The sequence below is a fragment of the Theropithecus gelada genome, chromosome 16, assembly GCF_003255815.1.
Source record: "Theropithecus gelada isolate Dixy chromosome 16, Tgel_1.0, whole genome shotgun sequence".
Classification (NCBI taxonomy): Eukaryota; Metazoa; Chordata; class Mammalia; order Primates; family Cercopithecidae; genus Theropithecus; species Theropithecus gelada.
Window position 1 is genome coordinate 33,953,475 of NC_037684.1, and position 27,795 is coordinate 33,981,269.

The following is a 27,795-nucleotide window of genomic DNA, read 5'->3' on the forward strand; positions in this document are numbered from 1 at the left end:
TTTCCACATTTTTTATTTCCTATGTTATTATTCCTTAGTTCCCATCTGTAAGATCATAAAGTCCTTTGACCCAAACACAGTTGATATTTCATACATATGTTAAAAACTGAGCTGTGAGACCAGACATGGTGACTCACACCTGAAATCTCAGCACTTTGGGAGACCAAGACAGAAGGATCAGTTCAAGCCAGGAGTTTGAGATCAGCCTGGGCAACAAAGTGGGACCATGTCTCTAAAAATGAGAATTAGCTGGGCACAGGGGAGTAGTCCCTATTACTCTGGAGGCTGAGGCAGGAAGATCACTTGAGCCCGGGAATTCCAGGCTGCAGTGAGCTCTGATAGTGTCACTGCATTCCAGCCTGGGTGCAGAGTGAGACCCTGTCTCCAAAAAAAAAAAAAAAGAAAAAAAGAAAAAATCCAAGGGTATAATGAGGGAACTTCCAGGAAAATGCTCTTATTTTCTGCTTTTAGAAACCAAAATAATGTTTCATTGAGGGCTGCTACCATTATATGCAGGAAGTTTTAGAATGAAAAACATTCTGAACTAATCCTTGCTAACTTTATTTCAGAAGTGGTAAAATAGCTGTGGAGTATAGACCCAGTGAAGAGATTGTAGATGTCAGATGGGAAGAAGAACTACACGGTTTAATTGAAGTATGTGGAGATAAAAACTCAAAGGTAACAGGGCCGGGCGCAGTGGCTCAAACGTAATGCCAGTGCTTTGGGAGGCCAAGGCGGGCGGATCACCTGAGGTTGGGAGCTCAAGACCAGCCTGACCAACATGGGGAAACGGTGGTGCATGCATCCCGCTACTTGGGAGGCTGAGGCAGGAGAATCAGTTGAACCTGGGAGGTGGAGGTTGTGGTGAGCCAAGATTGCTCCATTGCACTCCAGCCTGGGAAAAAAGAGCGAAACTCCCATCTCAGAAAAACAAAAAAAACCTCAAGGGTCAGATAACATATGCAATATAACCATAATTCAAAATAAGCAGCAGAATTTGGAGGATAATTTGCTTCATTCTCAGGAAAATGTGAAACTCCGAAACTGCTTTTTGAGTGCAGGGTATTTCTGGGGCTTTTCCTAAAGTCTTGACCCTTGGCTCTGACCCCTTATTTGGAGTTTGGAGTCAGAACTGAGGACTGTGTTACTACAGCTGTGGACACAGGAGAGGGGTTAGTCTCCCCCGGCCCCAGGAGTAAGGGAAGCTGGGCTGCTTGAACACAGGCCTTTTTAGAACTCCCTTCAAACAGGATCCCAGAGATGTGGGGAGAATGTAAGTGGCCTTAAGACTGATTGTGCTACAGCTTTCGAAAACTATAATGCCTTTCAAATATGGCTTATTACTTGGATCTCAATATCTTCCATATACCTTGGGTGGACTATTTTGCTGAAGATCTTTCTGTCAATCATTTACAATCATGTGCTGCAAAATGAAGTTTTGGTCAACAGTAGACCACATATATGATGGTGGTTCCATAGGAGTATAATGGAGCTATCCCTATACAGGCATACCATTTTTATCTTTTTGTTGTTGTTGTTGTTGTTGTTATTGAGATGGAGTCTCACTCTGTTGCCCAGGCTGGAGTGCGATGGTGTGATCTCAGCTCACTGTAACTTCTACCTCCTGGGTTCAAGTGATTCTCCTACCTCAGCCTCCCAAGTAGTGGGATGCATTATAGGCATGCGCCACCATACTCAGCTAATTTTTATATTTTTAGTAGAGACTGGTTTTTGCCATGTTGGCCAGGCTGGTCTCGAACTCCTGACCTCAGGTGATCCACCCACCTCCGCATCCCAAAGTGCTGGGATTACAGGCATGAGCCATTGTGCCTGGGCCCCATTTTTATCTTTTATACAGTATTTTAACTATACCTTTTCCATGTTTACATACACAAATACCTGCCATTCTGTGACAGTTGCCTTTAATATTCAGTACAGTAACATATAGTACAGGTTTGTAGCCTAGGAGTCATAGACCATACCATATAGCCTAGGTGTGCTGTAGGCTATACCACCTAGGTTTGTGTAAGTATACGCTATGATGTTAGCACAATGGTGAAATCACCTAATGACACACTTCTCAAGCTCCTCACATGGCAAGCAACGCATGACTGCATATGAAAGCTCTTAAATAGGGATTAAGTTTCTAAATTAATCTCAAAAGAAAACAGTCATTATTTACTATTTATGGAATTTTTTTTAAAAAAAGGAACAAAAGTTTCATTTCAGTGGGAACTTATTTTGGGGCTAGAGTATTTTATTTAACTTTCACCCCGAAGTTGCAATGTGTTTTGAAGTTCTTCCCTGTAAAATAATTATTTTAACTCAATTTAAATAAAACCCATCCAGTAAACTTCAAGCTTTAAGAAGTCTAGGTTCCTGTGAAATGTGAGAGGAAGTCAGCACTGATTTCAGAAATCTGATTATAACAATAGATCCATTCCTAAATGAGGTGAATCTTGGAATCCCTTCAGTTTTATTTTATTTTATTTTATTGAGACGGAGTTTCTCTCTTATTGCCCAGGCTGAAGTGCAATGTTGCAATCTAGGCTCACTGCAACCTCTGCCTCCCAGGTTCAAGTGATTCTCCTGCTTCAGCCTCCCGAGTAGCTGGGATTACAGGCATGCACCACCACGCCCGGCTATTTAAGTAGAGACGGGATTTCAGCATGTTGATCAGGCTGGTCTGGAACTTCTGACCTCAGTGATCTGACCACCTCGGCCTCCCAAAGTTCTGGCATTATGGGTGTGAGCCACTGTGCACAGCCCCCCCTTCAATTTTAAAACCATCACTATGCACCCTGTGCCTCTGCTAGGCACTGGAATAAGATGAAGCACCTTCTTGGAGTTTACATGCTGATAATTGTGCCAGACAATAATAGGTAAGAATGGCTGTGGGGGAAGTCAGCTGTGTTCTAATTACAGTCGCATTTCAGGATATTATTTAACATGTTGACTTTAACAGCCTAAGCCTCTTCTCCATGTGTGCACACAGGGTAGATCTCTGAAGGGTGGCGCTGTAACTTCTAGGGTAATGGCTGTGTTAAGTCAAGGCAGGATGACAGTTCAGCCTCCTCCCTGCTAGTGCAAAGGGCTCTTCACTCGGATTAAAACCTTCTCTGCCAGACTGAATTGCCCACCCCCAACACCCCTCCTACAGAAAATGTGGAGTCCTCGCTTATTCCCTGGAAGCCCCTACCTAGTAGGGTGGTGAATTCATTATCAAACATGCAACAGTTTAGCGAAAACGGCAACATTTTGGAATAAATGACTGTAATGTGCGTCGTGCCTGCCACCCTAACTGGCGCCCATTTTGCAGCTCAGTTGCTCTCCCTGAAAGGAAGAGTATGCTTGGATTTCACCTTGGAGGAGGAAGAGTTCAGGCTGCCACAACTGGACTAGCACTTCTGAAGATCCCAAGGCGAGGTCCCGTGACCCCACCCCACCACACCACAGCAGGCTGCTGGAGTCCTGGGACCACCTGGGTCTGTGGCCCAAATCCTTCCTCCCTAAGGGGAGGGAAAGGGGTGTTCCAGCCGGGCGGGGTGGGAAGGGGTGTTTGGGCGGGATTGTGACATAAGATTGCCCTGGTGACATGGAGCAGATCTGGACCCAAGCCTAATAAAGGTGGCATAAATAAAGGTGTCATAAAGACAGGGCGGGGCGCATGCTTATAAGGGGCACGAGCATCTTAGGGTTGCCAGAATGACTCCCGCTCAGTGCGCAGCACTCGCGTGTGTCATGTTCTGGCTGCGTTTCTGGGGCCCATGGCCCCTCCTCACGTGGCAACTATTGTGTCTACTAGTCAAGGAGACTCAGCCTCTGGAGTGGGTCAAGGACCCGCTCCAGCTGACCTCTAACCCCCTGGGGCCGCCTGAGCCCCGGTCTTCCCGCTCCTCCCATCTCCCATGGGAATCTCCCCATGCGCCCACTCCCCCGGCAGACCTGGGGGACTTTGATTACCTGGGGCCCTCTGCTTCCTCGCAGATGTCAGCCCCGCCCCAGGAATCGACTGAAAATTTGGTTCCATTCCTGGACATGGATTCAGCTGAAGAGCTGCCCCTGGGGCCAGAGCAGTTCTCCACTGCACACCAGGATTTAAATGACAAGCTGACTCCGGAAGAAAGGCTCCCAGAGGTGGTCCCACTGCTGGACGGGGATCAGAACCAGACCCTAGTTCAGCTTCCTCGTCTCAAAAGTAAGGTTCCAACTGCAGATCTAGATCGGGCTGCAGGTCATCAGGCAGATGAAATACTTGTTCCGCTAGACAGTAAGATTTCAAAACCAACCACATTTATTGTTTCGCCCAAGAACCTGAAGAAAGATCTAGCTGAGCATTGGAGCCTTGCTGAGATTGTTGGAATTCCACACCGATTATCCAAACCTCAGCGTGAGAAACAGACTTTGCAGAATGAATATTCGAGTATGGACACACTGTATCCCGGCAGCCTGCCTCCAGAACTCCAGGTGAACTCAGATGAGCCTCCAGGGCCCCCTGAGCGAGTTGGACTTTCTCAATTCCATCTAGAACCGGAAACTCAAAATCCAGAGACCCTTGAACACACCCAATCCTCTTTACTCCAGCAAGAAGCCCCAGGGCAGCTTCCACAGCTCCCTGAGGAGGAAGAACCTTCTTCCACCCAGCAGGAGGCCCCAGCTCTGCCTCCAGCATCCTCTATGGAGAGTCTAACTCTACCGAATCGTGAGGTGACAGTTCAGCCTCCAGGTGAGGATCAAGCTCATTATAACTTGCCTAGCATTACAGTTAAACCTGCAGATGTGGAGGTTCCCATGACTCCAGAGGCTGAAAACGAGACAGAATCTTCCGAAGTCCAGCAGGAGTCCCCAGGTCAGCCTCCAGAGGAGGTGGAACCTTCTGCAACCCAACAGGAGCCCCCAACTGAGCCTCCAGGTCCTCCTATGGAGCTTGAACTTTCCCCTAGTGAGCAGGAGCAGCCAGCTCAGCCTTCTGAGTCTTCTGGGGAGGTTGAATCTTCTCCAGCCCAGCAGGAGACCCCAGCTCAGCCTCCAGAAGAGATGGAGCCATCTGCAATCCAAGAGGAGGCCCCAACTGAGCTTCCAGGTCCTCCTATAGAGGCTGAACTTTCCCCCAGTGAGCAGGATCAGCCAGCTCAGCCTTCAGAGTCTTCTGGGGAGGTGGAGTCTTCTCCAGCCCTGCAGGAGGCCCCAGCTCAGCCCTCAGAACATCATGAAGTCACAGTTTCACCTCCTGGTCACCATCAAACTCAGCATTCAGATTTGCCCAGTGTCTCTGTTAAGCCTCCAGAGATGCAGCTCACCATAGCAACAGAGCCTAGTGCAGAGGTGGGAACTTCTCCAGTCCTCCAGGAGGCTATAGCTCAGCTCTCAGGGCCAGGTAATGATGCAGAACGTCCCACCATCCAGCACGGGGGCCCACCTCTGCCTCCAGAGTCACTGGAAGAGGCTGGACCTTCAGCAATTCAACAGGAGACTTCAGTTCAATCTCCAGAACCTGTTAATAATGAGAACCCCTCTCCAACCCAGCAGGAGGCTGCAGCTGAGCATCCACAGACCGCTGAGGAGGGTGAGTCTTCTCTAACCCAGCAGGAGGCCCCAGCTCAGACTCCAGAGCTCCCTAATGTAGTTGTAGCTCAACCTCCAGAGCATCATGAGGTAGCAATTTCCCCTCTAAGTCATGATCAAGTTCAGCTTCCAACATTGCACCATGTCACTGTTAATCCTGTGGATCACGTGGTTACCATGACTTCAGATTTCATTAATCAGGTTGCAATGTTAACCCAACAGGGGGCCCCAGCTCAACCCGTAATGTCCCCTGAGCAGTTTCAACATTTGAAAGACCAGCAAGACATTATAACTCAGCAGCTAAATAGACCTGAAAATTATGAACTTCCTCTAGTCCATAAAGTGCCCACAACTCAGCGTCCAACTCAGCTCTCCTCAAACTTTGAAAGTTCACTGAATGATGAAGCAATAGCTTCACCTCTATATATGTCACATCTAGATGTAGATATGGGGCTTACCAGACCTACAGCAGTCACTATGCGGGTACAACCTTCTCCAGTCCAGCAGGACAATCCTTCTGTTCCCACTGAGCAGGCTGACTTTTCTCTAGCCCAGCCTGATCTCCCTTCCCCATTTCTGCATTCTCCTGAAAAGATTGAATCTCCAGTCCAGCAAGAGGCCACAGCTCAGATTCCAGATTCCCCTAAGGAGGCAGAACCTTCTCCAGTCCAGCAAGAGTTCCCAGCTGAGCCACCAAAGCCCCCTAAGGAGGTTGACCCATCTGCAACCCAGCAGGAAGCCTCAGGTCCTCCTCTGAAGTCCACTGAAGAGATCAGTCCTCCACTGCAGCAGGAGATACCAGTTCAGCCATCAGAGCCACCTGAGATGGTCGAGCTATCTCCAGTCCCACAGCAGGCCCCAACTCAACTTTTAGAGCGACCTAAAGAGGTAGAATCCTCTCCAGTACAGCAGGCAGTCCCTGCTCAGTCTTCAGACCCCCCTATGGTGATAGAACCCTCTCTGACCCAGCAGATGGCCCCATCTTTATCTCCAGAGTTCCCTCAGGAGGTGGAACCATCTCTAACTCAGCAGGAGGTTCCAGCTCAGATTCCAGAGCCCCCTATGGAGGCAGAACCTTCTCTGACCCAGCAGGAGGCCACAGTTCAGGCTCCAGAGCCCCCTAAGGAGGTAGAACCTTCAAGGCAGCAAATGATCTCAGCTCAGCTTCCAGAGCCGTCTAAGGAGGTTGCAGCTCAACCTCTAGCTCATGATGAGGTGACAGGCCCAACACCAGGTCAGGATCAAGCTCAGCATTCAACATTGCCCAGTGTCACAGTTCAGTCTTTGGACCTGGGACTTACCATCATTCCAGAACCCACTATGGAGGTTGAATATTCTACACCCCTGAAGAAGACTATAGTTCCTGCAAAGCACCTTAAGGTGACACTTCCACATCCAGACCAGGTTCAGACTCAGCATTCACACCTGACTCAAGCCACAGTTCAACCTTTGGACCTAGGGTTTACCATCACTCCAGAATCCACGACAGAGGTTGAACTTTCTCCAACCGTGCAGGAGACCCCAACTCAGCCTCCTAAGAAAGTTGTACCCCAACTTCTAGTATATCAAGAGGTAACAATTCCAACACCAGGTCAAGCTCAGCATCCAATGTCATCCAGCGTCACAGTTCAACCTTTGGACCTGAGACTTACCATCACTCCAGAACCCACTACGGAGGTTGGACAGTCTACAGCCCTGAAGAAGACTCTAGTTCCTCCAAAGCACCCTAAGGTGACACTTCCACATCCAGACCAGGTTCAGACTCAGCATTCACACCTGACTCAAGCCACAGTTCAACCTTTGGACCTGGGGCTTACCAGCACTCCAGAGCCCAGTACGGAGGTTGAACCTTCTACAGCCCTGACAACTACAGCTCCTCCTGCAGAACACCCTGAGGTGACCCTTCCACCTTCAGACAAGGGTCAGGCTCAGCATTCACACCTGACTCAAGCCACAGTTCAATCTTTGGATCTGGGGTTTATCATCACTCTGGAACCCACTAAAGAGGTTGAACTTTCTACAGCCCTGACGACTACAGCTCCTCCTCCAGAACACCCTGAAGTGACACTGCCACCTTCAGACAAGGGTCAGGCTCAGCATTCACACCTGACTCAAGTCACAGTTCAACCTCTGGCCCTGGAGCTTACTATAACTACAGAACCTACTACAGAGGTTAAACCATCTCCAACCACAGAGGAGACCTCAACTCAGCCTCCAGACCCGGGGCTTGCTGTAACTCCAGAGCCCACTACAGAGACTGGACATTCTACAGCCCTGGAGACGACTACAGCTCCTCGTCCAGACCAGGTTCAGACTCTGCATCGAAAACTGACTGAAGTCAGAGATCCACATACTGAACTAGAACCTACTCAGGACTCACTGGTGCAGCCTGAAAGTCACGCCCAAAATAAGGCTTTAACTGCATCAGAGGAACAGAAGGCCTCCACAAGCACCAACATATGTGAACTCTGTACCTGCGGAGATAAGATGCTGTCGTGTATTGATCTCAGCCCAAAGCAGAGGCTCCGCCAAGTGCCTGTGCCAGAGCCCAACACCTACAATGGCACCTTCACCATCTTGTAAGGATCACCTTTCCCCAATTGTCCTCTGTGTCCTGCCTGACGTGGCAGCCTTTTCCTGGAGGCCTTCCTGGGCTTTCTTTGTCTCCCCAAGCCATCCTGACAACTGACTTTCTGCTTTCACCTTTGCTTGTCAATTCTCCTTTCTCCTCATTCTCCTTCATTCTCCTTTAATGTTAGACCCATTCTCCAGTCTTTTACTTTTACTCCAGTCTTTTGCTCCTACTCGTTTTCTTATCCATTTTTATTTAGCCCCATCACATCATTGCTTAACCGCTGCTCTGCTCCCATTTTTGCTTCACCCTCTTTACAGCAACCTTTCCCCCTCCCGATCTCAGTGATGAGGCTCTAAGTGGTTAAGAGTTGATTCCGGAGCCAGGCTTCCTGGGGTTGAACCCAGGTCTATTTTTAGCTTGGTGACCCAGAGCAAGTTATTCCGCTCTGTGACTCAGTTTCCTCATATTTCAACTGTGAGTTATGCTAGTTCCCATTTCATAGGATTGTTGTGAAATGTAGGTGAGTGAATATATGAAACACTTCATCAGTGCCTAGCATATGTAGGAGTGTTGGCTGTTAACATGATTACTCAGTCCTTTAGTTATGTCCACAACTCATCGTTGTCCCTGACTTTCTATATGTAGCGCTCATTTTGTGTCAAACCCAGGGCCAAATATGCTACTGTCTCCAGAACATGAAAATGATAGGAGGGAAGAAAGATAATAGGCATAAAAAGGAAGGTTTATATAATTAATTACTAAAAGATAATGCATACAATCAGTGCTAGAATTTACCAGAATCTGTGATCCTTGAGGTGTGGAGATCAGGGAAAGCTACATGGATAAGCCAAAACTTTACTTGGGTCTTAAAGAGTAGCTATAATTTGTTAAATAGAAAAAAAATGGGAGTACAGTCTAGGCAAAGGCATTGCTACAGGTATGGTTGGAATTTAGTAGACCAATCTGGCTGCAAAGAATTAGGTGAGGGAACAGTGAAGATATGATTATGTAAAACCTTGACTATCAGCTATAGGAGTCTGAAAGTTACACAGTGAGGTATGGAAAGCCATTGAAAGTTTCCAAGCAAGAGAGATTAAATGATCAAAACATTTTTTTGCTTTATGTTCAAGTGTAGACATGCAAAGGATTATTTTAGAATCCATATGTAATGTGTCCAGAAGGAAAAGCTTAATTCAGGGAGACAGAATAGAAAAGTCTTGCAAAACGTAGGAGTAAAGTGTGAAGGGTCCAAATCAGGTCGGTTGTAATAAGAGTGGAAAGAAAAAGCCTAGGATGTTTCAACAGAGGGCAAAGCTTTGGTGCTACCTGGCATAGGGTTTCTTTCTACTTATTTATTGATAGTGATAAGCTTTTGCCCATTTTTTCTGTTGAATTATTTACCAATTTTGTGTTGATTTGTAGGAGTTTGTTTAGGCACATAAGTGCTTTTGGATAAAATACTTACATTCAAAGTAATTAACTGGCACTGTCTGTCCAAGAGATGTGATAGATAGGAAGTTAAGCTTCCAGGAGATGCCTCATCATTTGTGCCAGTGGCCCCGCATTGTTTCTTGATGAATTGTGCAAACTGGGAAGCTGATAGCTCTGGAAATGAGAAAGCAGGTGTTATTTTCTGTTTCTGAATATCCCCAACAAGGTTGCCATGATTCCTTTATTTATCCTCATCATTCTTTTCCTACCTATTCAAGGATGTAAACTGTGTTTCTTCACAGAAATTTCCAAGGAAACTATATTTCGTACATTGATGGAAATGTATGGAAAGCATACAGTTGGACCGAGAAACTGTGAGTATATTCTCTCCAAATATGACAAAAAACTAACTGCATTGTAAGATCCTTCTCGGTCCAGAATTTTGAGGTCGGTACCTCTGAGAAAAGATATTTCCCCTCCATACCCCAAATCAACCTCTGTGGATTGCAATCCTTTGGTTATTTTAAAATTAAATTTGGTAGGCTCTCTAAAATAAGAGGCAATTTAAATTTATTTTTTATTATACAGATAGTACATGGTTATATTCTTTTTTTTCCTCTTTTTTTTTTTCAGAGACAGGGTCTTCTTACTTTGTCCCCCAGGCTGGAGTGCAGTGGCACAATCACATCTCACTGCAGCCTTCACCTCCCAGGTGCAAGTGATCCTCCCACCTCAGCCTCCCAAGTAGCTGGGACCACAGGTGCACGCCACCACGCCCACCTAATTTTGTATTTTTTGTAGAGACAGGGTCTTCCTATGCTGCTTAGGCTAGTCTTGAGCTCCTGGGCTCAAGTGATCCTCCCACCTTGGCCTCCTTAAGTGCTTATATTATAGGCATGAGCCACCACCCCCAGCCCGTGATTCTATTTTTAATGTATAAAAATGCAATAACAGGTATAACAGAAACCCTCCTTGTGCCCTACTCCCTCATCCCTGAGGTAATGCTACTCTGCATTTGGTGTACATGCTTCCGGACTTTTCCCCATTTGCCTACATTCATATTTACATAAAGCAAAATAGATTTGCATGTGGTTTTTAAAATCTTTTTTGTTTACATAAATGGTAACATTTTGCAACTTGATTCTTTCACTTCATGGTATCACTTACATGATATCATATGATAAGTGTATCACTTACATGATATGATATTCTTTCACTTCATGATTTCTTTCCTTCCCAGTACTCAGAGGGTCACCCCATTCATTTAAACTCCTGCATCATCCATAGTCTGGATGCATCGTAGTTTATTTAATAATTCCCCCACTGATGAATGTTTAGATTATGCTTAGTTTTCTTGTTACATGCATTGCTGCAATGAAATCCCTGTACATGCTTCTTTGTCAACATGGGCAAGTATTCCTGTAGAATAGGTATCTAGAAATGGAATTTTTGGGGTGAAGACTATGTAGATACAAAATTTTAATTGCCCTCAAAAATGTTGTGCCAGCTTATTGTCAGCAGAAGATGACAGCATTCATTTCCCCCACACCTTTCACCGCTGGGTATTCTCCAACTTTTTGTTGAAGTTATGCATGAATAAAAGGGATTCCATCCAAATTTGAATTTTTCTGATTACTCATACATTTAATTAAATATTATATGTTTATTGAACATTTGTGTTTCTTCTCTGAGTTTTCTATCCTTTGTTCATTTTCCTGTTGAATTGTTTTATCATTTTCTTTTTTTTTTTTTTTTTTTTGAGACGGAGTCTCGCTCTGCCGCCCAGGCTGGAGTGCAGTGGCCGGATCTCAGCTCACTGCAAGCTCCGCCTCCCGGGTTCACGCCATTCTCCTGCCTCAGCCTCCCGAGTAGCTGGGACTACAGGCGCCCGCCATCTCGCCCGGCTAGTTTTTTGTATTTTTTAGTAGAGACGGGGTTTCACCGTGTTCGCCAGGATGGTCTTGATCTCCTGACCTCGTGATCCACCCGTCTCGGCCTCCCAAAGTGCTGGGATTACAGGCTTGAGCCACCGCGCCCGGCCTGTTTTATCATTTTCTTACTGATTTATAGAAGGAATTGGTTTAGACACATAAATGATTTTGGAAAAAATGCTTACATTCGAAGTAACATTTTTCACAACAGTTTGTGTGTGACATCATTAGTTCAACGTATATAGACAAGTCATGTATGAGTTCTAAATTAAAAATAAAACACATGCTAGGTGCGGTGGCTCACGCCTGTAATCCCAGCACCTTGGGAGGTCGAGGCAGGTGGATCGCCTAAGGTCAGCAGTTTGAGACCAGCCTGGCCAATGTGACGAAACACCGTCTCTACTAAAAATACAAAAATTACCCAGGCCTGGTGGTGGGTGCCTATAATCCCATCTACTTAGGAAGCTGAGGCAGAATTGCTTTATTTATTTTTTGAGACGGAATTTTGTTCTCGTCGCCTGGGCTGGAGTGCAATGGCGCAATCTTGGCTCACTGCATGTTCCACCTCCCGGGTTCAAGGGATTCTCCTGCCGCCGCCTCCTGGGTGGCTGGAATTACAGGTGCCCGCCTCCACGTCCAGCTAATTTTTATATTTTTAGTAGAGACAGGGTTTCACCATCTTGGCCAGGCTGGTCTCAAACTCATGACCTCAGGTGATTCACGTGCCTTGGCTTTCCAGAATGCTGGGATTACAGGCGTGAGCCACCACGCCAGACCAGAAGTACATTTTAAAAGCAAGAAAATTATTGCAAAAGTCAGGATAGTGGTTACCTATTAGGGTTAGTGAGAGGGATATGATTGGAAAGGGGCACTCTGGGGCTTCTGGAATGCTAGCAATGATCTTTTGTAACAATGTTTACATGGGTATCTGCTTTATAATTATTAAACTGAATATTTGGCCAGGTGAGGTGGCTCATGTCTGCAATCGCAACATTTTGGGAGGCAGAGACAGGAGGATCACTTGAGCCAGGAGTTTGAGACCAGTCAGGGAACAGAGTGAGACCCTGTCTCAGAAATTAAATTAAATTAAATATAAAGAACATTGATGTCCTGTGCACTTTATGCATATTGTAGTGCTCAAATTTTTTTGATGGGAAAAAGTCTGAATAGCTTCACTTGCAGCCCCGACATGGTTCCATGTGGGGCTTTCATACTAAGGTTTAGAGAAAGAGGAGGAAATGGAGGTTCTGCTGATCTTGGTGCCATCCAGAGGTGGATTCTCAAACGGATTTTGTGATCTAGAGAGGAGGCATGAAATATACAATTTGGTGGGAAGAGTGGGTAGCAGTGTGCTTGTGTGTATGTGCTTGCATGTGTGTGTGTGTGTGTGTGTGTGTGTGTGTGTGTCTGTGGTGGTGGAGAGAGATGGACACAAAAGGGAAAATGTAAGGAAAGGTTTGAATGAAAGCAGAGCAGATACCAGCATCTTGAAATGACCATGACCCAGCTTTCCCCCACATGCAGGACATAGTCCTGTGCGGCAAATAGTTGTACTTTGCATTTTAATCTAGAAATAACTTTTTCATTTTCCAGAATTCTCAATGAAAATTATTTGACTGAATTACATAAAGATTCATTTGAAGGCCTGCTATCCCTCCAGTATTTGTAAGTTAGTTAATCACATTTATGAGTTTTTAGTCATATTATCTGTAAAATGAATAAGGGGTTCAAATTAGATAATCTCTAAGGTTTCTTCCAGCAATAAAATTCTGCAATTCTGTAAGTTTGTATAGGGTCTCAGCCCACCTCTAGCATTAGCTACCTCCTATGCATTTTCAGTTTTTAAATTATATAGACAAAATATAGCCAGAAAAAAATTTCACATGGTAATAAGATCTGAGCAGTGACTGACACCCATATGAACCTTGTTTTATAAGGGTTTACATACCATCTTCTTCTATTCAATTTGCAGTCAGTAGATCAAATCTAATCTAAAGTCTATTTTTTAATAACCCATTAAGTTAAGAATGATTTCTGCATTTTTAAAGGACTGAAAGAAAAAAGAAAGAGAAATATGCAAGAGACATCATATGTGGCCCACAAAGCCTAAAATATTTACTGTCTGTCCTTCACAAAAAAAGATTTGAAAAAGTTGGTTTAGTAGGATGAAAGGAATTAAAGTTAACTTCAGATTGTTGCCTAAAGGAGAAGAAAATATAGACCACCTACATTCATTGGAACATCATTAATCCAGAATTTTTTGGTAACTTAATTGGAATTAAATTAACATTTAAATATTTAAAATCAGCTGAATTATATAAATAATGTTATCAAGAATATTGAGCTACCAAGAGAATAGACTGGTATTAAGGATTTCAGTTCAGGAATTGTTATATTAAAACAGATGTTTAAAATCATGGTAAAGTGGTAGAGCTAGAAATGTTTACATGAAGTAAGCATATCAGAAATGCCCCTGACTCTTCACTAATTACGAAATAACTATCTCCCCAGCCTTGTTACTAAGGGATACCTGCATAGTATTTCTGTCTGTTTAGAGACAAGAAGATACTATGTTCATTGCTATGAAAGCTTGATTCTTATCCTTTGTCCATAGAGGTGTGTATGTCATTAATCCTTATTAAGTTCATCAGTGATGCTCTTTTGAAAACAGATTCTTTCAAATGTAGAAGGCTTAAGGAAAGTGGGTGTAAAGACCCTCAAGTGGATGCCAAAGTGCTACAGAGACCATGAAGTAATAAAACTATGTTTCCTTTACAATAGTCATTTTCCTTCTACTCACTCCCCTAGCCATTCATTCATTCATTCATTTATTATTATTATTATTATTATTATTATTATTATTATTTTGAGATGGAGTCTCACTCTGTCATCCAGCCTGGAGTGCAGTGGCGCAATTCGGCTCACTGCAAGCTCCACTTTCCGGGTTCACGCTATTCTCCTGCCTCAGCTTCCCAAGTAGCTGGTACTACAGGCGCATGCCGCCTCGCCTGGCTAATTTTTTGTATTTTTAGTACACTTGGGGTTTAGTACATTTGGGTTTCACTGTGTTAGCCAGGATGGTCTCTATCTCCTGACCTTATGATCCGCCCACCTCAGCCTTCCATAGTGCTGGGATTACAGGCGTGAGCCACCGTGCTGGCCAGCTATTCATTTATTTTACAAATATTTGAATTTACTTTATTTCCATGTGTCAGTTTTAAACATGGTGTGCAATGCAGATGAGCAAAACCTAGTCCATGCTTTCAAGGAGCTCATGCTCAGAAAAAATGGGATGAAAAATAACTACATTAAGAAGAAATGGATGTGGGCACTAGGAGGGATAAATCGTTTCTGAAGCACAGAAGAGGGGAAAATGACTTCAGTTTGGACCAAGGAAGATGTTACTAGAACAATGCCATTTGAATTGGGCTTTGAAGGGCCATTGTGTAACATCGGACAGACATCTTGGGGACAATATTCTAAACTTGCAAAAGGAAAATGGGAGAAGGGCAAAGCGCAGGAAAGTGTTCGAGGAATGCCATGAGTACCTGTAGAGTACAAGGAGGGAGAGTAGGAAATTGGAGCCAGATCTTCTAGGGCTTTGAATGCCCAGCTGAGGAGCCATCATGGGGAACCGTGTTCCGGCAGCAGTGCTATAGATAGATCTGCATCACAATCACTGAGTCGGCGCGTTAGAACTCAGTTCCGGACTCCGCCCTCGTGGTTACTGATTCAGTTGGTCTAGAGTGGGACCAAGAATTTGCATCTTCAATAATTTCCCAGGAAATGCTGGTCTTTGCAAACCACTTGTGGAGAGTTTATCTGATGACTGTGTGCAGGATAGTTTAGGAAGGGAGAGACTAGAGATGGAGACATCAGCCAGACAGCATTATTCCATCCAGGTAAAGAGGGAGGGAGGCCGGGCGCGGTGGCTCACGCCTGTAATCCCAGCACTTTGGGAGGCCAAGGCGGGTGGATCACGAAGTCAGGAGATCGAGACCATCGTGGCTAACACAGTGAAACCCCGTCTCTACTAAAAATGCAAAAAATTAGCCGGATGTGGCGGTGGGCGCCTGTAGTGCCAGCTACTTGGGAGGCTGAGGCAGAAGAATGGCGTGAACCTGGGAGGCAGAGCTTGCAGTGAGCCGAGATCGCGCCACTGCACTCCAGCCTGGGCGACTGAGTGAGACTCCGTCTGGAAAAAAAAAAAAAAAAAAAAAAAGAGGGAGGGACAGGCCCCATCTCTGTATAACTGACAAAATTGCTTTCATGAATTATTAAAGCAATATAAAACCAAAAATGAATTTCTGTTAATATGATAGAAATTAATAGGATTTGAATTAGTTCAAAGTTATGTATTAAGTAAAGGGGTAACTTCCTTTCAAATGATGTGAAAGGATGTCTTTTATTTCTTCTGATACTGAACTGGCTTAGGAAAACAGACCTAAACTAGGAAGGTGTATAAATGTGAGGCTATTCATTTTAATATTAGAAACTGTATATAGAGATAAAAACTTTGAGCTTATAGTCTAGGATTTGATGAGACAACAAAAGGGCATCTAATCAAGTCTACTGCTCTCAGGAAAAATTCATTCCAAAGTCTATTAAGTTGTATATTTTATTTATTAAAACTATGAAGGTGAGACTCTAGGAGAGGTATGGGCAGGGTTAGGGGCTCTGGAAAGTTCAAATACAAGTCCAGACGTTTAGAGTTGAGATGAAAAATGTATATTCAGTGTTATTCTAAACTCTTGCTATTATTCATACTAATCTACATCTAATAACTTACCAAGGCAATATTTTCCTTTTATTTTTCCTAGAGATTTATCCTGCAATAAAATACAGTCTATTGAAAGACGTACATTTGAACCACTACCATTTTTGCAGTTTATGTAAGTTACAAATATAACTTTATTACATTTGGAATTTTTATAAAACTTAATTATAAACCTCTTTACTATTCATTTTGAAATATGATTAAAATTTGACCAGTAGAAAGGTGCTAAAATTATATAGCAAATTCTTTTTGTCTCTAGCAAGGATTCTTGTGAGAATTATTACACAGATCATAGTGAATCATCAGAGAGCAGTGGTTCTCAGCTAATGTGATTTTGTACTCAGGTGACATTTGGTAATGTCCAGAGACAGTTTTGGTTGACAAAACCGTGGGTGTGCTCCTGGCATCTGGTGGGCAGAGGTCAGAGATGCTGCTAAACATCCTCCAAAGTATAAGACTAAACATCCTCCAAAGTATAACACAGACCCCCATGGGAAAGTTATAGAGTCCAAAATGTTGATGGTACTGAAGTTGTGAAATCCTGTTCTAGAGAACTAAAGATCACTTCACACAGGTATTTACTGAGCATTCACTGTTTTGTAGCTAATGCACCACATGTGCAATGTTAAAGTATAAATCATAAGCCAGTATCTTCCACAGTGAGATTTCCTTAGTGCATACAGGAAGGATTGAGGTTATGTTCCATCCTATGTAAATTAGAATCACAGCAAATGATAAATGTTCTGAAATAATTTTTTTTTCCTTTGGCTTATGCCTTTTTTTGTAGAAATCTGGGTTGCAATTTACTCACAGAACTGAGCTTTGGAACATTTCAGGCCTGGCACGGAATGCAATTTTTACACAAGTTGTAAGTGAAATAGAAGATGAATACAAGTAACCAACTATATTGTATAAAAACTCATACAATTAGCCGGGCGCGGTGGCTCAAGCCTGTAATCCCAGCACTTTGGGAGGCCGAGACGGGTGGATCACGAGGTCAGGAGATCGAGACCATCCTGGCTAACCCGGTGAAACCCCGTCTCTACTAAAAAATACAAAAAACTAGCCGGGCGAGGTGGCAGCGCCTGTAGTCCCAGTTACTTGGGAGGCTGAGGCAGGAGAATGGCGTAAACCCGGGAGGCGGAGCTTGCAGTGAGCTGAGATCCGGTCACTGCACTCCAGCCCGGGCGACAGACCGAGACTCCGTCTCAAAAAAAAAAAAAAAAAAAAAAAAAAACTCATACAATTATTGGTTAGCTGGGTATAAGCCCATTATGAACTCTGAAAAGTGTGTCTTAAGATCCATTTGTTTTTCTCAAATGGGGAAACTAAGGTACAAAGAGGCCTAGAGACTTACATAGTTTATATATGACTTGCTCTGCTTCTCCTAGTTCTGACCAATGGCATGGTCAAGAAAAGGCATCAAAGAAGTGACCTTCAAATTAGCCTTGTTGCTGGGCAGGGTGGCTCAGGCCTGTAATCCCAGAGCTTTGGGAGCCGAGGCGGGCGGATCACCTGAGGTCAGGAATTCAACACCAGCCTGGCCAACATAGTGAATCCCCATCCCTACTAAAAATACAAAAAAATTAGCTGGGCATAGTGGTGCAGTTTTTTGCTCCCTGGAGGGCTTTGTGTAAGTTTCCTTCCTTGCAGCTAAATGTTGCAGACATTTAAGCAGTTAGAAACTCTGCATATGAGCAGGAATCAAAGTTAAATCCAAAGTGTAGGGCCGGGTGTGGTGGCTTATGCCCTCCACCAGAGAACAGGCTCATTAGGTCCCTCCACCAAGAGTATTTAGGTAGCATCAATACAAATGGCTTAAACTCACCACCTTTACTAAGCACTTTATATACTGTGAGGCCCTCATAAGAATCTGGTGGCCGGGAGCGGTGACTGATGCCTGTAATTCCACCACTTCTGAAGGCTGAGGTGGGTGGATCACTTGAAGTCAAGAGTTCAAGACCAGCCTGACCATCATGGCGAAACACCGTCTCTACTAAAAATACAAAAATTAGCTGGGCATGGTGGCGGCCACATGTAATCCCAGTACTCAGGAGACTGAGGCAGGAGAATCACTTGAACCCAGGAGGTGGAGGTTGCAGTGAGCCAAGGTCATGCCATTGCACTTAAGCCTGGGTGACAGAGCAAGACTCTGGCAGAGATGGGATTTTACCATGTTGGTCAGGCTGGTCTGGAACTCCTGACCTCAGATGATCTGCCCACCTCGGCCTCCCAAAGTGCTGGGATTACAGGCATGAGCCACCAGGCCCAGACAATAAATGGAAACTTTAACTCAAAAGAAGGAAGGAAGGGAGGACGGGAGGAAGGGAGGGAGGGAAGGGCGGAGGGAGGGAAGGGAAGGAGGGAGGGAAATGAAGAAAGAGAAAGACAGAAAAAGAGAGAAAGAAAGAAAAGAAAAGTTTTTAAAACCGTAAGGTTAAAGTAAACCCTTTTTCTTCATACAGATTAAGCACATGAGTTCAGATTACAGATTTGCTTCTTAATAGCTTAGTGACCTAGGACAAGTTGTGTAACCTCTCTGTGCCTCAGTTTCCTCATTTATAAAATAGGGCAATAATAATATCTACCACCTAAGATTATTGTGAGGATGAAATGTGAAATGCTGATCACAAGTACGTAGCAGCCTAATAGATACTCACTGTAATAATTACTATTTTTATAATTTCTGCAAAAGTACAGTGATGATTCTTGGGTTAACCTAAAGGGTGATTTTCTTTTATTTCTTCCTGTCTCTTTTCTTTTTCTTGCTTACTTTAAAGAATTAAAAAGAAAATAGATTCCCGCATTTTGCAATAAAAATTCATATCAAAATGAATTTATTCATTTTATTGACATGTAAACAAAATGTCATTTGTTTATTCAATAAACATTTATTAAATCCGTAGTAAATTTCAAACATCATGCCAGGCACAGGGATGACAATGACAATAAGATGCGGTCTCTGCCCACAAGGAGCTGATAGTGCAGGAGACTGACAAGTAGACAGGTGATTACATGCAATGTAACAAAGGCTGTGATGTCATACAAGAAGACAAGTGGGAGTATGTGATGGGAGTATGGTTTTGACCCGTTCCTTCTCTTAGATTTATCCCTTTTTCTTTGGCTATAAAGCAAAAGAATTGGTCCTATTTTTTTTCCTTAACTGTGCAAATTAAACCATAAATTTGAAAAACTTTATAAAGATAAAAGGCAAGCAGTCAGGTACAGTGGCTCATGCCTGTAATCCTAACACATTGGTAGGCCGAGGAGGGTGGATCACCTGAGGTTAGGAGTTCAAGACCATTCTGTCCAACATGATGAAACCCCGTCTTTACTAAAAATACAAAAATTAGCTGAGTGTGGTGGCGGGCACCTGTAATCCCAGCTACTCAGGAGGCTGAGGCAGGAGAATTGCTTGAACCCAGGAGGTGGAGGTTGCAGTGAGCCGAGATGGAGCCATTGCTGTCCAGCCTGGGCTACAGAGCAATACTCCATCTCAAAAAAAAAAAAAAAAAAAAAACCAAGAAAAAAAAATAAAGAGCAAGTTGAATTATGGACGAGCAACTTGAATTATGGAGGACACTAGAAATAGTATTTCCTACAGAGTCAGGGCTTCCTACCGACATAGTCACTTCTAGGGGTTTTGACCTGAAAAGTTCTGTGGCATATTTTTTCTTTGCTATCCACTTTTTGTGTGTGTGTGTGTGTTTTTTTTTTTTTCTATTTCTTCACCTCTTTCTCTCCTCTACTTTATCTTCTAGAGACCTAGGTAGTTCCCAAAGGAATAGTGCTTTACGAAGTCTAAGGGTGATTTATTAGGTAAAAACAGAATTTTTTTTTTTTTTACCAATAAGTTCCATACCAAAATATGAATGTAAACTTTTTATGCAGTTTCACACATTGAAAATGCAGGCAATTTTCATTTCATTGCATTTTTCAGAATTCTCAATCGCAATCCTCTGACAGCTGTTGAAGATCCATATCTCTTTGAACTGCCGGCATTAAAATATTTGTAAGTACTATAGTACTCTCGAGTCATGAGATGATTTATGCTTTTTAAATTTGTCATCAAAGATTAAGTATTTTGCATTTAGGCTAAAATGTCGTAATTTAAATTTTAACTGAGTTATTGAAAAAAGTTATTGGCAAAGAAAAGGATTAAGAAAGGATGTGTAATGGTCAAGACAGCCAGCAGGGAAAGAGAACAGTGTTGAAGAGCCCATATAGATTTGGAACATGTAGACACATGGAGGAATATTACTTAACCAAGAAAGCAAAGAGGAATAGGTGTTCGTTATTCTAAAAATGAAAAGAGTAAATAAAATAAGATGGTGAATGCAATATGAAAATGAGAAGATAATGGTAAAAAAAAAAGGTGTAAGTTCTACTCTTGAATATCATTAATTTGATGACGCAAATCAACTTAAATTTCTTTAATAAGAGCTCCCTGGAATTCAACAGCAAAGAAACTCTTGAGGTGGCTTGTTGTATAGAGAAGCCAAAATTGAAGTAATCACATGTCCTTGAAATACCTTTTTTTTTTTTTTTTTTTTTTTGAGACAGAGTCTCGCTCTGTCGCCCAGGCTGGAGTGCAGTGGCCAGATCTCAGCTCACTGCAAGCTCCGCCTCCCGGGTTCACGCCATTCTCCTGCCTCAGCCTCCCGAGTAGCTGGGACTACAGGCGCCCGCCACCTCGCCCGGCTAGTTTTTTGTATTTTTTTAGTAGAGACGGGGTTTCACCGTGTTAGCCAGGATGGTCTCGGTCTCCTGACCTCGTGATCCACCCGTCTCGGCCTCCCAAAGTGCTGGGATTACAGGCTTGAGCCATTAAGTACAGAATTTTTTATTGGGGTTCATATCATGAATGTTTCGGCTTTCTTCTTCAGAGACATGGGAACAACGCAAGTTCCACTTGCAACACTTAAGAACATTCTCACGATGACTGTTGAATTGGAAAAACTGTAAGTTATTTTTTTCTTAGATTTATATTTACTTAGTTGGTTTTTTAGGTTTGTTTTATTTTCTTAAGTCAGGTTTATTGAGATATAATTTTCACATAATATTCACCCTTTATAAGTGTATAGTGTATATACATTTGAAAATGTATAGTTACATAAGCACCACCACGTTCCCAGTACAAAGCATTTCTGTCACCTCAAAAAGGCCCCTCCTGTCCCTTTGTAGGCAATCCCCTCCTCCCACCATCAGCCCCCGGTAACTACTAATCTGATTTCTGTTCCTATACTTTTGCCTTTTTCAGAATGTCTTATAAATGAAATCAGGTAGCATGTAGCCTCTTGGGTTTGACTTCTTAAGATTAACCTTGAGAATTTATTCCAGTTACAGAGATTGTTTATATTTCTCTGAAACTGCCCCCAATAAGCCATAACAACAAATTAATCAATTGTCTTGGTTATCTCTTTTGCCCAAATTTACATTTTGAAAAAAATTCAAACATGCCAGAAAGATGAAAGAATAGTACAGAATCCAATTGAAGATCAGGCAGTGCATGTCATGTCTTCGTTTCCTTTCATCTAAAACATTCCTCTACTTTTTTTGATCTTTCATGACATTGGCATTTTTTGAGTCAAAGATAGTTGTCTTGTAAATTGTCCCACAATCTGGATTTGTCTGTTTTTGCATGAGATTCAAGTTAAGCATTTTTAGGAAGAATACTGCATAGGTGATGTATCCTTCCTGCCTCGTGACTGCAGGTGGCTCATAATGCTAAGTCTGATCACTTGTTTAAGATGATCTTCCAGATCTCTCCATTGTAGTTATTTTGCTGGGTGTGGTGGCTCACACTTGTAATCCCAGCACTTTGGAAGGCCGAGACAGGCAGATCACTTGAGTCCAGTTTTAGACCAGCCTGAACAACAAGGTGAAACCCTGTCTCTACTAAAAATAAAAAAAATGAATAAAAATAAAAATTAAAAATTAATTAGCTGGGGTGGTGGTGCAAGCCTATAGTCCCATCTGCTTGGGGGGCTGAATTTGGAGGGTCAGTTGAGTCCAGGGGGGTCAAGGCTGCAGTGAGCTATGATTTTGCCACTGTACTTCAGCCTAGGTGACAGAATGAGACCTTGTCTCATAAAAAAATAAAAAATAATTTTTCCCTTTGGTAATTAATAAAAAATGTGTGGGGTGGTACTTTGAGATCAGTGAAGATCCTGTTCTCAGATGTCTTTTCACCCAAATGTGCATCAGTGATAATCCTTGTCTGAATCAATTTTTATTACGTTGGTGGTTGCAAGGTGACACTTTTAAAAATTCTGTCATTCCTTCTACATTTATTAGCTAGCATTATTTCATTAAAGAACAACTCCTCCTCGTTTTTAATATCAGTCTTCATGGATTTTTTATATATTATGTTGTAACTTATTGTTGTTACTCTTTTGAATCCTCAAATTGTGCAGATTTGGCCAATGCTATCTCCATTATTTTTTTAACCCCATAATCCAGGTTAAACTGAGCTATTTTTAATGCCCAGAGAAATTTATAATATTTCTCACTCCCAACAGGAATTGAGAAAGGGCCTCCAGAAGTTGGGGGCTTATTCAGACTCTTTTTAGAAGTCTACCTTCTTCCTGTGTACGTTCAGCCCAAAGTGACACTTTGGAGTTGGGAAGAAATACTTCCGAATTAAACTACTGATCAGTGTCACCCAATTCTAATCCCAACCACCTTTATTCTAGGCATACCGTACTCACTGCCATGCTTACCCTTTGGTTGGGCACCTCTGTCCTCCTTCCTATTGGCCTTCTAGTTCCTACCCAACTGTTCAGTCCACAGGCCTCAATAACACCTTTTTGCCCAGCCCTGTGGTAGTGTTGGCCTGCCTCCTTTACCTTCTCAAGTAACTGCTTTACCACTAATTTATTGTTTTGTGTTTTCATCTGTAGGATCTTACCTAGCCATATGGCCTGCTGCCTCTGCCAATTTAAAAACAGCATTGAGGCTGTGTGCAAGACAGTCAAGCTGCATTGCAACAGTGCATGTCTGACAAACACCATACATTGTCGTGAGTCCAAATTGCCTGGTGATCGTTATATTATTTTAAGTATTTGTTTTTAAATTTTTTATTTTTAATTGATGATAAAAATTTAAGCTAATGATATAATTGATTTACTCATTCAGATTTAAAGTCCCTCAACTTGTGAACTCCTCCCTTGCTGGGAGTTAGGTTCTCAGTTATTATTACAAAATTTAATAATGGAACTGTTCCCTATGCATAAAGGACCAAGAGAAAGGAATGGGAAGACTAGGGAATAACATTAACATCCACACACTGTGTACTGTGCTCTCTGCTTGGTGCTTTGCCCCCAGTGATAATTTCTTCATATAGTGCAATGTACTGTGTAAGCTGGTTTTATATGCATGAGGTCTCAAGTACTCTGCATTTTAGGACAGATGTAGATCTGGTTTTGTTTTTGTTTATGCAATTTTATAAGAGTACAGGTGATGCTGTTTTATTTGAAGCCGGAGAGCTTCTGGTTCCATAACCAGAAATTGCTACCTGGCTCTTCTAATGAAATGGAGGGCTTTTCCATGCTTAGACCATCGAACGCTGAACTTGCTCTGAATCTCAAACCTTTTCATTCACAGAACAAATACGCAAGTGCTTCAAGAGTTTTTCTGTAGATTAGGTTTATTAGCACCAACTTCATGACTTCTAAAATGTGACTGCTTTCATGTACAGATAGCTTGAAAACTGGTATCTACCAGTAATATGGGGTGGATAATTAATAATGCTTGGCTACTTATATGAAGACAATGTTGCTTATTTTTCAGAATTTTTTTTTAAACCAATTAAACTATTCCCTTCTCCCCAGGAGGTGGGCAGAAAAGCATTGGTAATCTCCTTTTACAGATGAGGAAAAACAAGATCAGAGGTGCTAAGTGCTGTACCTTGTGCCAGGTCTTCTGTCCCAATTCTGGGTTCTCCCCAAGCCCGTGTTTCTCCTTTCTCACAATCTTCTTCCTCTGACCCTCAGCACCACCCAAAATACTTTTAATTCTGGAAAAGAAAGCCAGCTGCACACTGGCACACTTAACCTTCATGCATTCAGAAGCTTTGGATGGTTCCCCATCCAGAATATTAGAGATGAAATGAAAGCAAAGTAGGCATCTGACAAAAGTTGCTTTTTCCCTTCTGCATTTTGGGACCTCAAGTAATGTTTATCCAGAAACTGCTGTCATACCATAGATTCATTGTGTGTTTAACAACATAGGCATACAATCTGGCAAATTAAAAATCTCTTAACCTACACCCTGGATCATTGCCCACATTTAAGAAAAGAACTAGGGTGGACACAGTGTTTTTTCCATGTCGCGTCTTCTGTGATGGGGCTGCGATATGTGGGAGCAGAGAATGGGGTGGGTGGGTGGAGCGTGTGCCAGATGAGAATCTATCAGCAATAGGAGGGGCTCTCCAAGTTAGCATCTCCACCCTGCTCCTCTCAGAGGACCGCCTTCCATTGCATTCAGCTGTGATGGTAGCAAGAACACGGGTACACTGAGGACAAGGAGAGAGGGAGCCTTGTGCTCTCTCTCTGCATGTGAGGCAGGACAGCACAGGGTACGGAGCAGTCTGCAGAGAAGCCAGCTCATCAGGGAAGCACTTGTCTTCCACTTTGGGCTTTGACTGAGCACTGGGCAACTGGCCCCTGGGGATCAACGGAATAATCCTAAGCAGAGTTACTCTATGTCACACTATGGAATGTTCCAAGTAGGTGGCCATGTTTTCAAAAGATGTCTTTTCCTCCTCTTGTTGTTGCCATTTCATAGGTTTAGGATTGGGTGTGTGTTTCTCCTCTCTGAATGGCACTCGAATGTTTGCTGATTCCTACTCTGTGTGACTGGGGCGTACAGCTGTGGACTGATGCATGCTGTCCCATCATCTTTCATGATCAAAGCAGTCTCTTCTTTTTTCACAGCTGAAGAACTGTCTGTAGGGAATCCAGAAGGAGCGTTCATGAAGGTGTTACAAGCCCGGAAGAAGCACACGAGCACTGAGCTGACTATTGAGCCGGAGGTGCCCTCAGACAGCAGTGGCATCAACTTCTCCGGCTTTGGGAGTGAGCAACTAGACACCAATGACGAGAATGAAGTTATCAGTGCACTAAGTTATATCTTGCCTTATTTCTCAGCAGGAAATGTAGATGCGGAATCAATATTGTTACCGTTCACTAAACTGCTTTTTGCAAATGTGCAAGATCGCGATAGGCCCCTGAGTATTTTGAAAAACGATACAATCAGCCCTTCTCTTCAACCTGCATCCAACAACTCAACTTATGAAAATAAATTGAGAAAGCTATATTTGCTAGAAAAGATACTAGATGCGGAAAAACAAGAAAAAATCAATGAAGTTAAAAGGGAAGAAAAAACTGCCATGCTTATGCAGTCCAGCCTTCTAGGTAACAAATTTAAACGCCAAATATTTGAAAAGAAATTAGAAACTGTCCAACCACAGGAAAACAGCCTGGCAAAGATTCAAAGTGTAGGCAACAACCTGCAGAGAGTGAACAGAGTCCTCACGGGCCCAAGGAGCATCCAGAAAAGGCACTTCAAAGAGGTGGGAAAGCAGAGCACCAGGAGGGAAGAGGGTGCGCAGGCATTTGTGGAGAACGCTGCCCAAGAAAAAAGGCTCGGGAGCCCGGTCTCAAGGGAGCTGGAACAGCCTCACACAGAGCAGGGGCCCGAGAAGTTAGTGGGAAACACCGTCTACACCAAGCCTTCGTTCACCCAAGAGCGTAAGGCGGCAGTCTCCTCTGTGCTGAAACCCTTCTCCATGGGTGAGCCTTCTGCCTCCACCCCTGTAAAAGCCCTACCTGAGGTCAGAGACAGATCGAAAGACTTAACCCACGCCGTTTTCATTTTAGAAAATGCAAAGGCTAGAGTTAAAACAATGAAGGCTGCTAAACCTTCCAGAAAAAAATACCGCTTTCATAAAACTGGCTCCCGTGTGGCCCACAGAACACCCAAGGCCAAAATGATTAGGAAGTTGAGAAAGGAAGGTTATCTCGATAGACTGATGCTCGCAAACAGGCCGCTGTTGTCTGCAGCGAAGAGCCTCATAAATTCACAAGGGGCTTTTTCATCCTTAGGAGACCTGAGTCTTCAACAAAACCCTTTTCTGGAAGGATTTGCTCCTTCAGAACGTTTTACAGAAAACACTAATGTAAAAGACACAGCTGCAAGAAATGCCTTTGAAGAAAACGTTTCTATGGAAAACACTACTATGCCAGAAGGTACCATCTCTGAAAACACAACCTACAATCCTCCTCCTGAGGCAGATTCCGCTGGGACTGCATTCAACTTAGGGCCAACTGGTAAACAAACTGAGACACAATGGGAATACAACAACGTGGGCACTGACCTGTCCCCCGAGCCCAAAAGCTTCAATTACCCGTTGCTCTCATCCCCAGGTGATCAGTTTGAAATTCAGCTAACCGAGCAGCTACGGTCCCTCATCCCCAGCGAGGATGTGAGAAGGTTTATTTCTCATGTTATCCGGACCTTGAAGACGGACTGCTCTGACACCCATGTGCAACTGACCTGTGCCAAGCTCATCTCCAGGACAGGCCTCCTGATGAAGCTTCTCAGTGAGCAGCAGGAAGTAAAGGTGTCCAAGGCAGAATGGGATACGGAACAGTGGAAAACTGAGAACTATATTAATGAGAGCATGGAAGCCCAGAGTGAACAGAAAGAGCAGAGGTTGAGTGAGGTAAGGACCACACAGAAACATGAGACCCAGATTTCCCATCATCTAGCATATGCCAGGAAAGTGCCCACACAGGAGAACCCGGGACGCCCAGGCCATAGCTTGTCTTGGTCATGTAACTTTGGCCATGACAGTGATCTCCCACTTGACTTATTTGGAGAGTGAAATAGATTAGTGCACAAGATGAACTGTAGGCCGGGGGTGGTAGCTCACATCTGTAATCCCAGCACTTTGGGAGGCCAAGGTGGGTGGATCACTTGAGGTCAGGAGTTTGAGACCAGCTTGGCCAACATAATGAAACCCTGTTGCCATAAAAAATACAAAAATTAGCTGGGTATGGTGACACATGCCTGTCCCAGCTACTTGGGAGGCTAAGGTCGGAGGATCACCTCAGCCTAGGGAGGTCAAGTCTGTAGTAAACTGTGATCACAACAGTGTACTCTAACCTGGGTGACAGTGAGATCTTGTCTTTATTTTGTTGAGACAAAAATAAATAAGAACCTGTAAGCTACTCACCTGGAATACTGGGGTTTTGTCATTCTGGTTTTTTTTTTTAATTAATCTTTCCTTTTTTTTTCAGCTCACAAAAGAAGTTCCAGGATATGGCTATAACAGCAAACTCATCTTGGCAATATGTGTGACTGTAACACTGATTATTTTGATTACAATTTTCTGCCTCATTGAGGTAAGGACAATAATTAATTCAGGTTTTCAGAATGCAGTCCTGTCTTTGTGTGGATTCAGAGCCCACAAACTCAAAACCAAAGCTGCTTTCCCACCTGCTGCTACTTGA

At 43.3% G+C, this 27,795-nt stretch overlaps 1 protein-coding gene and 1 long non-coding RNA gene across 3 annotated transcripts; one reads left to right on the forward strand and one right to left on the reverse strand.

The window, feature by feature from the left end:
* LOC112608965 lies at positions 1–9,747 on the reverse strand. Its single transcript, XR_003116145.1, has 2 exons — positions 9,606–9,747; positions 1–206 (listed from the first exon to the last, which is right to left on the reverse strand). It is a non-coding gene; the product is annotated as an uncharacterized LOC112608965 (long non-coding RNA).
* LOC112608960 (leucine-rich repeat-containing protein 37A3-like) lies at positions 1,802–27,795 on the forward strand. 2 transcript variants are annotated; one of them, XM_025361151.1, is made up of 15 exons: positions 3,608–4,137; positions 4,276–5,029; positions 5,201–5,655; positions 6,982–7,407; positions 7,573–8,144; positions 9,874–9,945; positions 13,096–13,167; positions 16,323–16,394; positions 17,067–17,147; positions 20,220–20,291; positions 21,166–21,240; positions 23,182–23,300; positions 25,216–25,487; positions 25,752–27,005; positions 27,583–27,795. In XM_025361151.1, the coding sequence occupies exons 1-15, from the start codon at positions 3,706–3,708 to the stop codon at positions 27,793–27,795; spliced, it is 4,941 nt and encodes a 1,646-aa protein (XP_025216936.1). In that variant the 5' UTR covers positions 3,608–3,705. The 2 variants fall into 2 exon arrangements, with proteins under 2 accessions (XP_025216937.1, XP_025216936.1); XM_025361152.1 differs by lacking the exons at positions 3,608–4,137; positions 4,276–5,029; positions 5,201–5,655; ... (2 more) ...; positions 16,323–16,394; positions 17,067–17,147 and adding an exon at positions 1,802–1,834 and having other exon boundaries at positions 9,869–9,945.

Excerpts from the sequence above, each read along its gene's own strand:
- LOC112608960 (XM_025361151.1), top strand. The coding sequence starts at position 3,706 with ATGACTCCCGCTCAGTGCGCAGCACTCGCGTGTGTCATGTTCTGGCTG. Across the intron at positions 8,145-9,873 it reads AATGGCACCTTCACCATCTT|AAATTTCCAAGGAAACTATA; the intron begins GTAAGGATCACC and ends GTTTCTTCACAG. Across the intron at positions 17,148-20,219 it reads ATGCAATTTTTACACAAGTT|AATTCTCAATCGCAATCCTC; the intron begins GTAAGTGAAATA and ends TGCATTTTTCAG.